The sequence below is a fragment of the Scyliorhinus torazame genome, chromosome 3 (assembly GCF_047496885.1).
Source record: "Scyliorhinus torazame isolate Kashiwa2021f chromosome 3, sScyTor2.1, whole genome shotgun sequence".
NCBI classification, from domain to species: Eukaryota; Metazoa; Chordata; class Chondrichthyes; order Carcharhiniformes; family Scyliorhinidae; genus Scyliorhinus; species Scyliorhinus torazame.
In genome coordinates, this window is record NC_092709.1 from 31,749,198 (window position 1) to 31,763,631 (window position 14,434).

Below are 14,434 nucleotides of genomic sequence, written 5' to 3' on the forward strand. Positions count from 1 at the left end.
TTAAAAGAAGCGATATCGTTGCTTCTGACATAGTCGGGGGCAGTTGTCCCCTTTCCTTTGCCTCGTTGAAGGTCCTCGTCAGTAGCGGGGCGAGCAAGTCCAAATATTTTCTGTAAAATTCAACTGGGAATCCGTCCGGTCCCGGGGCCTTTCCCGTCTGCATGTTCCTAATTCCTTTCACCACTTCTTCTACCGTGATCTGTGCTCCCAATCCCATCCTTTCCTGCTCTTCCACCTTGGGAATTTCCAGCCGATCCAAAAACTCCATCATTCTCTCCCTCCCATCCGGGGGTTGAGCTTCATACAATTTTTTATAAAATGTCTTAAACACTTCATTCACTCTCTCCGCTCCCCGCTCCGTCTCTCCATCTTCGTCTCTCACCCCCCCTATTTCCCTCGCTGCTCCCCTTTTCCTCAATTGGTGTGCCAGCAATCTGCTCGCCTTCTCTCCATATTCATACTGTACACCCTGCGCCTTCCTCCATTGTGCCTCTGCAGTGCCTGTGGTCAGCAAGTCAAATTCCACATGCAGCCTTTGCCTTTCCCTATACAGTCCCTCCTCCGGTGCTTCCGCATACTGTCTGTCCACCCTCAAAAGTTCTTGCAACAACCGCTCCCGTTCCTTACTCTCCTGCTTCCCTTTATGTGTCCTTATTGATATCAGCTCCCCCACTAACCACCGCCTTCAACGCCTCCCAGACCACTCCCACCTGAACCTCCCCATTGTCATTGAGTTCCAAGTACTTTTCAATGCATCCCCTCACCCTTAAGCACACCCCCTCATCCGCCATTAGTCCCATATCCATTCTCCAGGGTGGACGCCCTCTTGTTTCCTCCCCTATCTCCAAGTCTACCCAGTGTGGGGCATGATCCGAAATGGCTATAGCCGTATATTCCGTTCCCCTCACCCTCGGGATCAATGCCCTACCCAACACAAAAAAGTCTATGCGTGAATAGACTTTATGGACATAGGAGAAAAACGAGAACTCCTTACTCCTAGGTCTACTGAATCTCCACGGGTCCACCCCTCCCATCTGCTCCATAAAATCCTTAAGCACCTTGGCTGCTGCCGGCCTCCTACCAGTCCTGGACTTCGACCTATCCAGCCTTGGTTCCAACACCGTGTTAAAGTCTCCCCCCATTATCAGCTTTCCGGTCTCTAGGTCTGGGATGCGTCCTAGCATTCGCCTCATAAAATTGGCATCGTCCCAATTCGGGGCATACACGTTTACCAACACCACCATCTCTCCCTGTAATTTGCCACTCACCATCACGTATCTGCCCCCGTTATCCGCCACTATAGTCTTTGCCTCGAACATTACCCGCTTCCCCACTAATATAGCCACCCCCCTGTTTTTCGCATCTAGCCCCGAATGGAACACCTGCCCTACCCATCCTTTGCGCAACCTAACCTGATCTATCAGTTTCAGGTGCGTTTCCTGTAACATGACCACATCTGCTTTAAGTTTCTTAAGGTGTGCGAGTACTCGTGCCCTCTTTATCGGCCCGTTAAGCCCCCTCACGTTCCACGTGATCAGCCGAGTTGGGGGGCTTCCCACCCCCCCCCCCTTGCCGGTTAGCCATCATCTTTTTCCAGCTTCTCGCCCAGTTCCCACGCGGCTGTATTTCTCCCAGACGGTGCCCCCCCGCCCATCCTTTCCCGCACCCACTCCCCCCTTTCCCCAGCAGCAGCAACCCAGTAATTCCCCCCTCCCCCCCCCCCCCGCTAGACCCCCCGCTAGCGTAATTACTCCCCCCATGTTGCTCCCAGAAGTCAGCAAACTCTGGCTGACCTCGGCTTCCCCCCGTGATCACGGCTCGCCCCGTGCGGCGCCCCCTCCTTCCTGCTTCTCTATTCCCGCCATAATTATCATAGCGCGGGAACCAAGCCCGCACCTCTCCCTCGGCCCCGCCTCCCATGGCCAACGCCCCATCTCCTCTCCCTCCCCACCTCCCCCCATCACCACCTGTGGGAGAAAGAAAAGTTACCATACCGCAGGATTAATCATACAATCCCTCTTCGCCCCCCCCCCCCCCCCCCACTCGTCCCACCACTTTGTCCAAACGTTCATTTTCGTAGTCCAATCATTCCAATTTTTCTTCTACAATAAAAGTCCACGCTTCATCCGCCGTCTCAAAGTAGTGGTGCCTCCCTTGATATGTGACCCACAGTCTTGCCGGTTGCAGCATTCCAAACTTTATCTTTTTTTTGTGAAGTACCGCTTTGGCCCGATTAAAGCTCGCCCTCCTTCTCGCCACCTCCGCACTCCAATCTTGATAGACGCGGATCACCGCGTTCTCCCATTTACTACACCGAGTTTTCTTCGCCCATCTAAGGACCATTTCTCTATCCTTAAAACGGAGAAATCTCACCACTATGGCTCTGGGAGCTTCTCCTGCTCTCGGTCCTCGCACCATAACTCGGTATGCTCCCTCCACCTCCAACGGACCCGTCGGGGCCTCCACTCCCATTAACGAGTGCAGCATCGTGCTCACATATGCCCCGACGTCCGCCCCCTCCACACCTTCAGGAAGGCCAAGAATCCTCAAGTTGTTCCTCCTTGCGTTATTTTCCAGTGCCTCCAACCTCTCCACAGATCGTTTCTGGTGTGCCTCCTGTATCTCTGACTTCACCACCAGGCCCTGTATGTCGTTTTCATTCTCTGCTGCTTTCGCCTTCACGACCCGAAGCTCCTGCTCCTGGGTCTTTTGTTCCTCTTTCAGCCCTTCAATCGCCTGTAATATCGGGGCCAACAACTCTTTCTTCATTTCCTTTTTTATCTCCTCCACGCAGCGTTTCAAAAACTCTTGTTGTTCAGGGCCCCATATGAAACTGCCACCTTCCGACGCCATCTTGGTTTCTGCTTGCCTTCCTTGCCGTTGTTCCAAAGGATCCGCTGCAATCCGGCCACTTTCCTCTCCTATTTCCATCCGTGTCCAGGGGGAACACCCTTCTGGTTTACCGCACGGTGTTTTCAGCCGTTAAAATTGCCGTTGGGGCTCCTATCAAGAGCCCAAAAGTCCGTTTCACAGGGAGCTGCCGAAACGTGCGACTCAGCTGGTCATCGCCGCACCCGGAAGTCACCGTACGCCTTCTTAACAACCCTCTCAACCTGAGTGGCAACTTTCAGGGATCTATGTACATGGACACCGAGATCTCTCTGCTCATCCACACTGCCAAGAATCTTACCATTAGCCCAGTATTCTGTCTTCCTGTTATTCCTTCCAAAATAAATCACCTCACACTTTTCTGCATTAAACTCCATTAGAGTTAATTAAGCAGACGGTACAGTGCCCAGGACCGGACCTTCATCAGGTCAGAGGTCCAAAGGCTACTGAGGGAAGGGGTCATTGAAGCCAGCAACAGTCCCTGGAGAGCTCAAGTAGTGGTGGTAAAGACCGGGGAAAAGCAAAGGATGGTCATTGACTACAGTCAGACCATCAACAGGTTTACGCAACTGGATGCGTACCCTCTCCCCCGCATATCCGACCTGGTGAACAGGATTGCGCAATACAAGGTCTTCTCCACGGTGGATCTCAAGTCCGCCTGCCATCAGCTATCCCTCCGCACTAGTGACCGCAAGTACACTGTCTTCGAAGCAGATGGGCGGCTCTACCAATTTTGAAGGGTTCCCTTTGGTGTCACTAATGGGGTCTCGGTCTTCCAACGCGAGATGTACCGAATGGTTGACCGGTACGGCTTATGCGCAACGTTCCCGTATCTTGATAACGTCCCCATCTGCGGCCATGACCAGTAGGACCACGACACCAACCTCCACAAATTTCTCCAGACCGCGAAAATCCTTAGTTTAACGTACAATAAGGATAAATGCGTCTTTCGCACCGACCGCCTAGACATCCTCGGCTACGTAGTGCAAAATGGAGTTACAGGCCCCGACCCTGAACGCATGTGCCCCCTTATGGAGTTCCCCCTCCCTCACTGCCCCAAGGTCCTGAAGCGCTGCCTCGGGTTTTTCAGCTATTACGCCCAGTGGGTCCCCAACTACACAGACAAAGCCAGACCCCTGATCCAGTCCACAACCTTCCCCCTGTCGATGGAGGCCCGCCAGGCCTTCTGCCGCATCAAAGCAGACATTGCAAAGGCCACGATGTGCGCCATCGACGAGTCCCTCCCCTTCCAGGTCGAGAGCAATGCGTCCGACGTAGCTCTGGCCGCCATCCTCAGCCAAGCAGGCAGACCCATGGCCTTCTTCTCCCATACCCTCCATGCTTCAGAAATTCGCCATTCCTCGGTCGAAAAGGATGCACAAGCCATTGTTGAAGCTGTGCGACACTGGAGGTATTACCTGGCCGGCAGGAGATTCACTCTCCTCACTGACCAACGGTCGGTAGCGTTCATGTTTGATAATGCACAGCGGGGCAAGATAAAGAACGACAAGATCTTGCGGTGGAGGATAGAACTCTCCACCTAGAACTACGAGATCTTGTACCGTCCTGGGAAGGTAAACGAGCCTCCCGATGCCCTGTCCCGTGGCACGTGTGCCACCGCACAAGTAGACCGCCTTCGAGCCCTCTACGAGGTCCTCTTGCCACCCGGGGGTCACTCGCTTTATCCACTTCATTAAGGCCCGCAACCTGCCCTACTCCATCGAGGAGGTCATTACGGTTACCAGGGACTGCCAGATCTGCACGGAGTGCAAACCGCACTTCTACCGGCCAGAGAGGGCGCACCTGATAAAGGCTTCCCGTCCCTTCGAGCGCCTCAGTATGGACTTCGAAGGCCTCCTCCCCTCCACCGACTGCAGCACGTATTTCCTGAACGTGATTGACGAGTACTCCCGGTTCCTGTTCGCCATCCCCTGCCCCGACATGACCACTACCACTGTCATCAAGGCCCTCCAGGATATCTTTACACTGTTCGGGTTCCCTGCGTACATACACATTGATAGGGGGTCGTGCTTTATGAGCGACGAACTGCATCAATTCCTGCTCAGCAAGAGCATTGCCTCAAGCAGGACGACCAGTTACAACCCCCAGGGAAATGGGCAGGTAGAGAGGGAGAACGGAACGGTCTGGAAGACTGTTCTACTGGCCCTGTGGTCCAGGAATCTCCCAGTCTCCCATTGGCAGGACATCCTCCCGGAGGCCCTCCACGCCATCCGGTCGCTGCTCTGTACAACTACCAATCAGACACCTCATGAACGTCTCCTTGTCTTCCCCAGGAAGTCCTTCTCCGGGACCTCGCTCACAACCTGGCTAGCGACACCCGGACCCATCCTGCTTCGGAAGCACGTGCGGGCGCACAAGTCGGACCCGTTGGTCGAGAGGGTCCACCTGCTGCACGCTAACCCCCAGTACGCCTACGTGGCGTTCCCTGACAGCCAGCAAGATACAGTCCCCCTCCGGGACCTGGCGCCCGCCGGAACCCCACGTGCACCCGAACCATTGCCCCCAACCCCTCCCCCCCACACAGCACCTCACTGTGGGGGGTCGGTCCTCCCGCCGCTCCTACCTAGGCCATCCCACCCACCGACGCCCCCTACAGGCGCCCCCCTCTCGGGTCAACCATTTGCCCACCAGCGCCACCTAGGGGTGACAAAGCTGCTATGGACAACGAAGCCACGCTCCCGGAGTCGCAGACGTCCGGACACCCACCAGAACCACCCCAGAGGCTCAGGCGATCCAGGAGGACAACCAGACCACCTGACCGACTGATTGCTACACTGTAACTGTACATGAACACTGACTATATATCTGCCACACTTGTAAATACTCACAGTACCTCCATATCCATGTTAAATGCAATTGTAGCCACTGGCCACCAACCCCGCCGGATTCTTTTAACAGGGGGTGAATGTGGTAGCATCAGGTATTCCGGTACCCGAGAGGCTGTAGACCATTGGGTAAGCCTAGCAGCTTGCCATTGGATGTTTGGTATGTGGCTCCGCCCTGACAGGCGGGGTATAAGAACAGATGCCGTCACAGCAGCCCTCATTCTGTACCGAAGCTGCTGGGGAACAGATCTAGTCTATTAAAGCCTTCAGTTATGATACAACCTCGTCTTCGAGTTTAATTGATCATGCATCAACCACATTAACTCTTACCAACTTTTACAGATGCACCATAGAAAGCATCCTATCTGGCTGCATCACAGCCTGGTATGGCAACTGCTCGGCCCAGGACCGCAAGAAACTTCAGAGAGTCGTGAACACAGCCCAGTCCATCACACAAACCTGCCTCCCATCCATTGACTCCATATACACCTCCTGGGGAAAGCGGGCATCATAATCAAAGACCCCTCCCACCCGGCTTACTCACTCTTCCAACTTCTTCCATCGGGCAGAGATACAGAAGTCTGAGAACACGCACGAACAGACTCAAAAACAGCTTCTTCCCCGCTGTTACCAGACTCCTAAATGATGCTCTAATGGACTGACCTCATTAACTCTACACCCCTGTATGCTTCATTCGATGCCAGTGCTTATGTGCTTATGTAACTTGTGTTGCCCAATTATGTATTTTCTTTTATTCCCTTTTCTTCCCATGTACTTAATGATCTGTTGAGCTGCTCGCAGAAAAATACTTTTCATTGTACCTCGGTACATGTGACAATAAACAAATCCAATCCAATCCAATCCAAACAGGTAACAGCGAACAAATACCCCGGGAAACATGCTTCCCTACAATCAACTATACAGTCTGTACAGATGTTTCCTCTTTTTCAGCCCCCCCCCTTCCCCCGCAACGAATAGCTCCTCAAACACGGTCACAAACATCCCCCACCTTTCCCCAAAAGCCCTTGGAGAGCCCCTTAACTCATACTTTATCTTCTCTAATCGCAGGAGGCCGTACAGGTCACCCAACCAAGCCACTACCCCCGGTGGGGATGCCGACCGTCACTCCAGCAAAATTCACTGTCGTGCAATCAGAGAGGCGAAGGCCACGACATCGGCCTTCCTCCTTTCCATGAGCTCCGGCTTCTCTGAGACCTCAAATATCGCCACCAAAGGGTCCGGATCCACCTCCTCCTCTACTATCCTGGCTAAGACTGCGAACACTCCCGCCTACAATCTTCCCATTTTTTCGCAACCCCAAAACATGTGCCTCCACTCATGTCTAATTTTGGTGACTCGTGTGAGAAACATGATGCATTTGGGTTGACCTGGTATAGGAACAGGTGCAATTCGGGTTCCTGTTGGGGGTGCTGTTTGTTCTGAAATTCAGGACATCAAATGGGCCAGCGTTCTGCCAGCATGAATTGGGAGCAATTCCCATACCCGCTGGCGTTTGATTCGCTGGTGCTGGAATTCACGTTAAAGAGTCTGATAAGCGGGAGCTGCTTATAAGCGCTCCACTCACCACACACAGTCATTCCAGCAAAGAGGATGGCTCAGAGAAGACCTGCCCCCATCCACCCTGGTTTCGGGAGTCTGAAATAGACACAAGGCTCGATGACATTGAGGCGAGGAGGGACATTCTCTTCCTCAGAATGGACTGGCGATTAAAGCCTGCCCTCCTGAACAGGGCATGGGAGGAGGTGATGGGCAGTCAGTGCTGCCAACATCACCAAGAGGAGACAGCTCGTGATCCTGAGGGGTGGGTCTCACTGGTGAGGCCTCTACTCTTGGAGGGGTATTGTGCCAGGGAGGGTTCCAAAGACCATGGTGTCGATGTCCTTTGGTTTGGTGTGAGGTCTGCTAATGCCTAACTTCCATAATGTTGCTTATTATCTTTGAGGTTCTGGGTTTTTTTTAAAGTTAGTGCTTAGTTCCTCATACTCTCAAAGTCAGAGCCTCCTCCTAGTCTTGCCTATGTCATTAGTACCTACATGGACCACGACACTGGATTCTCCCCGACCACTGCAAGTTCCTCTCCAGCCCGGAGCAGATGTTCTGAACCCTAGCAACAGGCAGACAGCACAGCCGTTTGAACTCACCCTCTTGACTGCAGAGAACAGTATCTATCCCTGTCACTGTACTGCTTCCTGTCACTATAACATTCCTCTTTGCTCACCCACTTGAATGGCAATGGTGCCGTGGTTAGTCTGCCCATCCACCTTGCAGTCCTTCTCATCGTCCACACAGGTAAGTAAACACCTCATATCTGTTGGACAAAATCAGGGATTGAAGCTCCTCCATCACTAAATGCTGGCTCCCCTTACCTGCCTGACTCACAGTCACACCCATTGTCCCTGACCATTGACCAGCTCTAACTTTCTGCTGAGTGTCCAGGTAAAGCTTCCCTCTCCCTGGCATCCCACAATGTCCACAACTCAGTAGCTCGGAGTCAAAGTTGCCTAAGCTGCAGACACTTTCTACAGGCATGAGTGTTTGGAATTCTGTGCCTTCCACAGATTCTCATGTGCCGCAGTGACAGCACACCACTTGCCCTACCATTTCTGTCCAACCTTTTTTATTTAATTAGTCAATAATTTACACAGACAGAATAATAGGAAGTTGCACTGACTGAGCTTGGAGACGAGGAAGAAAACTCACCAACCACTGGAGGTTGAAAAAATAAGCTGAAAAAGGAGGACCTCTTTCCTCCTGTGCACCGAATTCCAAACTTAATCAAACCCCCAACTCCTCACTCAAAGTCTTGCATCCACGTGCCCTTTTCTGCAGGAGGGTTTAAAAGCTCGCTGCTGTTATGGAGTCTCTGACTCATCTCTGGATCAGCTTTCTGCCACAATAATTAACGATTGAAAGCAACTACTTTCAGCTGATTGTCAGATAACCACCACTTCAAGCAGCTCCCTGTTTAACTCGGCTATTCAAGTAGGTGGCATGGTAGCACTGTGGTTAGCACTGCTGCCTCACAGCGCCAGGGACCCGGGTTCGATTCCGGCCTTGTGTGACTGTCTGTGTGGAGGTTACACTTTCTCCCTGAGTCTGCGTGGGTTTCCTCCCACAGTCCAAAGATGAGCAGGTTAGGCGGATTGGTCATGCTAAGTTGCCCCTTAGTGTCCAGAGATGTGCAGGTTAGGGGGGCGGGGGGAAGGGTTGCGGAGAGTGGCCTAGTAGGGTGCTCTTTTAGTGGGTCGGTGCAGACTCGAAGGGTCGAATGGCCTCCTTCTACACTGTAGGGATTATATGTACAATGTTTGAAAGTAAGAATTTAACTCTTAAACTCTTAACTCTTTAACTCTTAAACTAAGTTTAAAGTTCAGAAAACCTTACTAAAAAATCCCGCCTGAACCCATACCCCAACTCCTCACTCAATCTACATCTCAACCAGGTGCAGTCTCATGTCCACACACCTCTTTGTGTGTTTTAATGTCTGCTCACCAACCAAGTAGGATTATATTTTCTAAGCCATTTATTGACTTATCAAACATTTCAGCATAGATGTTCTGTTTCAAGATCATGTTGTCAGTACACTTTCAAACATAATTTTTTGATAAGGTGATTACAATTCATAATCTTACCAACCCTGATCTCACAAATCGAATATTTGAAATATATTTTGGCAAAACTCTCAGATGTGAAGCACTTAATCACAAAATAATCATAATTCTCTCAGAGGTAAAACGGCAAAATGGATGCTTACAATAGTTTCTTACCTTTGTGCAGGCTGATCCCATTATCGATTTGTAAAACTCGCCATCAATGAATATCTGTCAAGTAAATATCAAGGTTTGAGTATAATTTTACTAGCTTAGTAGTTTTAACAGAGCTGCGATAGGGAGTGGCCAACTATCCCACTTCTAGGAGATGGGTTGGCACTTAAGTATAACAAGGATAGAAGTCGTGTTCGTAGTCACCATTTTGAATTCAAACATGGACATCCTCGTTTCTGAGCCTCGGGAAATCTGGTAGCTAAACCCAGGTGAAGTGTGCCAAATCCAGGTGACAAGTGTCTTTCCACCTACTTGCTGGACCCAGAGTGCCTTCCGGGACAATCCCCTCAATCCCCTATGGTTGTGACCTTCCTCATGTGGACTCTGTCCTGCCCAGAGGACTCTGATTGCAATGCCCCATCAAAACAGGTTTCCACCAGGAGAGGACACGCTAAATATTCTTACGTAGAATGCTGACCTCACGTGAAACCCACTACCAATACTATGTTAGCTGACACACATAGTCTCACTAAATAGATCAGTGCCTGCTGTGTGTCTGAGTTCCGGAGTAGGCCCAGGCTGCAGGAACTCCACTGCCTGCCAGCGGCGACTCAGGTGGTAGAACTCTTGCCTCTTCGTTATAAGATTGTGGGTTCACCTCACAGTCCAACATGAAACTCAGGGCTGACACTCACAGTGCTGCGCTGCTGGAGGTGCCGTCCTTCAGGTGAAACATTAAACTGAGGCCTTGCCCTTTTGCCCAGCTGGATGTGAAAGATGCCATGCCACTATTTCACACAAGGGCAGTTGAGTTCCCCTCAGTGCCCTAGCCAATATTTTTTCACTTATTGGATTGGATTTTTTTTATTGTCACGTGTACCAAGGAACAGTGAAAAGTATTTTTCTGCAAGCAGCTCAACAGATCATTAAGTACATGAAAAGAAAAGGAAATAAAAGAAAATACATAATAGGGCAACACAAGGTACGCAATGTAACTACATAACACCGGCATTGGGTGAAGCATACAGGGGGAGTGTCAATGAGGTCAGTCCATAAGAGGATCGTTGAGGAGTCTGGTGGTGAATCTGTGGAACTCTTTGCCGCAGAAGGCTGTGGAGGCCAAATCACTGAGTGTCTTTAAGACAGAGATAGATAGGTTCATGATTAATAAGGGGATCAAGGGTTATGGGGAGGAGGCAGGAGAATGGGGATGAGAAAATATCAGCCATGATTGAATGGCGGAGCAGGCTCGATGGGCCGAGTGGCCTAATTCTGCTCCCATGTCTTATGGTCTTACGGTTACAGCGGGGAAGAAGCTGTTTTCGAGTCTGTTTGTGCGTGTTCTCAGACTTTTGTACCTCCTGCCCGATGGAAGAAGTTGGAAGAGTGAGTAAGCCGGGTGAGAGGGGTCGTTGATTATGCTGCCCGCTTTCCCCAGGCAGCGGGAGGTGTAGATGGAGTCAATAGATGGGAGGCAGGTTTGTGTGATGAACTGGGCTATGTTCACGACTCTCTGAAGTTTCTTGCAGTCCTGGGCCGAGCAGTTCCCATACCAGGCTGTGATGCAGCCAGATAGGATGCTTTCTATGGTGCATCTGTAAAAGTTGGTGAGAATTAATGTGGACATGCCAAATTTCCTTAGTTTCCTGAGGAAGTATATGCGCTGTTGTGCATTCTTGGTGGTAGTGTTTACGTGGGTGGACCAGGACAGATTTTTGGAGATGTGCACCCCTAGGAATTTGAAACTGCTAACCATCTCCACCTCGGCCCCGTGGATGCTGACAGGGGTCATCACATTGATGTTGTTTTGCTTTCTATGCGCAAATATGCTACCGCATTTCCTATGTTACAACAGTGACTATGGTGGCGAATGGAAGATGTTAGGAAAGTTGGATTATAAACGTAGTGGCCAATTTACGGGTTAAAAACCTGGGGTTAGAATGCGTTGTTTAAAAAGAATTCTGTTCTGCAGGGCCAGGGTGGTTTTAGCAGTCAGCAGGTGAAATTGATGAAGGAATGTATTTTTCAGCCTGGGCTAATGCATGGTGGTCTCGGGACGTCCCTGGAGACTTTGCAGCCTGCAGAGATAAGTTGTTTTCCAGCTTGGGGAGATGAGGCCATTGCTGGGTGGAGCTAAGGAAGGCCGAAACGCATTTTGAAAGCATTAGAGAGGCAGTTAGTGGAGAAATATTGGAGAGAGGAATTGAATTCTGATCTGCCTGATGCTGAATCCACGATTCTCCCACAATACAATCTTATGAATAAGAGAGCTGTATATTTATTTTCTTGTTGTTTAATGGGAAAATGAGTAATATTGTTTAAGGTGTAAATTGTAAGCTGTTATTTTTGGGTGTGAAGTTAAAAAGTTTAATATTGTAGTTATAATAAAGTTTTGTTTTATAAATAACCAAGCCCTATTTCTTTGTGCAACCACTCCTGGAGCAAATCATTCTTTCCCCACAGTCTTTCACTTAAACTAAAATATTGGGGTTTTGGTCCAGTATCCTAGCCACTGTTGACGTCTGGTCTGGGAATTTAACATTATACTTCATCGGCTGTGAAGCAATTTGAACAATCTACTGGTCATGAAAGGTGCTATATAAATGCAAGTCTGTCTTTCCTCAAACCAGCTGCGTCATGTGATATGATGATGGCTGATTTTCTGCCTCAACTTCACATTCCTGCTCACTCCCTATATTCCTTGAATACCTGAGAGAAGAAAATCTTTCTATCTCAGCCTCAAATAAATTTGATGTGTTGGGTATGCCGTGTCTGCGAGGACTGCGTTTACTGCAGCAGTGAGAGGGACAGGCTTCCAACACTTGAAGAAATGCAACTCGATTTTATTGAACTCTTAACTATCATACATACTTTAACTGTGGGTTGACACTATGCTGACTTGACTGGAGACCCGAGGCTAACCTGACCAGACTATCTTACTACCACATGGTGTATGTTCTAGCTGCTGCTCACGGGCTCTGACTGTCTCAGAGGCTGGATCCCAAGAGAGTGAGAAAATTAGTGCCCTCTGGCTTTATAGTGGCCGTGTCCTGTCTGGTGATTGGCTGCTGTGTTCTGTGTGTTCACTGGTCATCCTGTGTGTCAGTCACTGCCTGTCTGTGTGTATATTATGACATCTCCCCCACCTTTTTTTTTTTGTTTACTTATTTAACAAAATGTGTGTAGGTCAATAAATAGTGAGTGTGTGTGTGTACAGGAGCCTGACTATATACAAAGCATGTTAACGTATTTACATGGAAGGTGTCTAGTGCAGATAGAGGGCAGATAACAAATTAGGAAGAAACAATATGTACAGATGTGTAATGGATCACAAGGTAATGCAACATTCAGTCTATAAATTCAGTCTCTGTGGCGGGCGACGAATTCTGGTTGACCGTCTCAAGGGTGGGTCAGGGGCCGCCTGCACTTGAACGGGCAGAACTGCTTCCAATGTAGAGGTCGGTAAAAGAACTGGCAGATCGGTGGCCTCATGGAAGGGCGCGTCCTGAGGAACCAGCATGCGAGGCGGGACATCACGTTCAGGTGGCGGGCGTGGAAGTAGTCGCAGTGCCCGCCTATTACACCGAAGAAAGAAGGCATCATGCATGCGAACGAGGAACGATCTCGGGGCCACTTGCTTAACCACCATAGCCGTGGCAGACCAGCCACCGTCAGGTAGCTGAACACGAACTCGGTCAGCAGGAGCCAGAGCAGGGAGATTTGTGGCGTGGGCGTCGTACGCCGACTTGCATTGAGCCCGAGACTGTTGCATCCTCTGCAGGACCGGAAAATTGTCGAGGTCCGGGATGTGGATAGCCGGCACCGTCGTCCATAGTGTGCGGTTCATTAGCAGCTGTGCTGGGGACAGGCCAGTGGACAAAGGCGTCGCCCGATAGGCTAACAGCGCAAGGTTAAAATCCAAACCCGAGTCAGCAGCTTTGCACAACAGTCTTTTAACAATGTGGACCCCCTTTTCAACCTTCCCATTCGACTGGGGGTATTGGGGGCTTGAAGTGACGTGCATAAAATTGTACAGCCGGGCAAAATCCGTCCACTCCTGGCTGAAGAAACAAGGGCCATTATCAGTCATAACTGTAAGTGGAATGCCATGACGGGCAAAAGTCTCTTTGCATGCCTTGATGACTGTTGCTGCTGTGAGGTCCAGTCAGTCTGACCACCTCGGGGTAGTTGGAAAAGTAGTCCACGAGGAGGACATAGTCTCGGCCCTTTGCATGAAAGAGGTCAATACCAACTTTGGACCATGGGGAGGACACCAGTTCATGCGGCTGTAGAGTCTCTTTGGGCTGAGCCGGCTGGAAACTTTGACACGTTGGGCAATTGAGGACCGTGTTGGCGATATCCTGACTGATGCCTGGCCAATATACTGCCTCTCGGGCTCGACGGTGACACTTTTCGACCCCCAGGTGACCCTCGTGGATTTGGCCGAGGACCAGCTCTCGCATGCTCCGTGGGATTACTATCCTGTCCAGCTTCATTAATATGCCGTCCACTACCGCTAGATCGTCCTTTATATTATAAAACTGGGGGCACTGCCCCTTTTGCCAACCCTCCATGAGATGTCGCATTACCCGCTGGAGTAAAGGATCCCTGGCCGTCTCCTGATGAATTTGCACGACCCTTTCATTAGTGGCCGGAAAGTTGGATGCACAAAACTTCACCTGAGCGTCTATCTGACAGACAAAGTCCGACTGCTCACACGGCGTGGTGATGGATCTAGAGAGTGCGTCGGCCACAATGAGCTCTTTGCCCGGGGTGTAGACCAGGTCGAAATCGTAGCGGCAGAGTTTGAGGAGGATACGTTGTAGCCGTGGCGTCATATCATTGAGGTCTTTTTGGATGATGTGAACCAATGGCCCGTGGTCTGTCCGGACCGTGAATTTGGGGAGTCCATAC

The 14,434-nt window shown here is 50.5% G+C and overlaps 1 protein-coding gene across 3 annotated transcripts in view; it reads right to left on the reverse strand.

The window, feature by feature from the left end:
• The window catches only part of LOC140408394 (uncharacterized), a 219,392-nt gene that overhangs the window by 59,774 nt on the left and 145,184 nt on the right, over positions 1–14,434 (reverse strand). For 2 of the 3 annotated variants that reach the window (XM_072495523.1, XM_072495522.1), the window contains exon 20: positions 9,524–9,577. In XM_072495523.1, coding sequence (XP_072351624.1) covers positions 9,524–9,577 — 54 coding nt within the window. Of the gene's footprint in view, positions 1–9,510; positions 9,578–14,434 lie in introns of all 3 variants that reach the window. The other variant, XR_011940099.1, reaches the window with a different exon arrangement.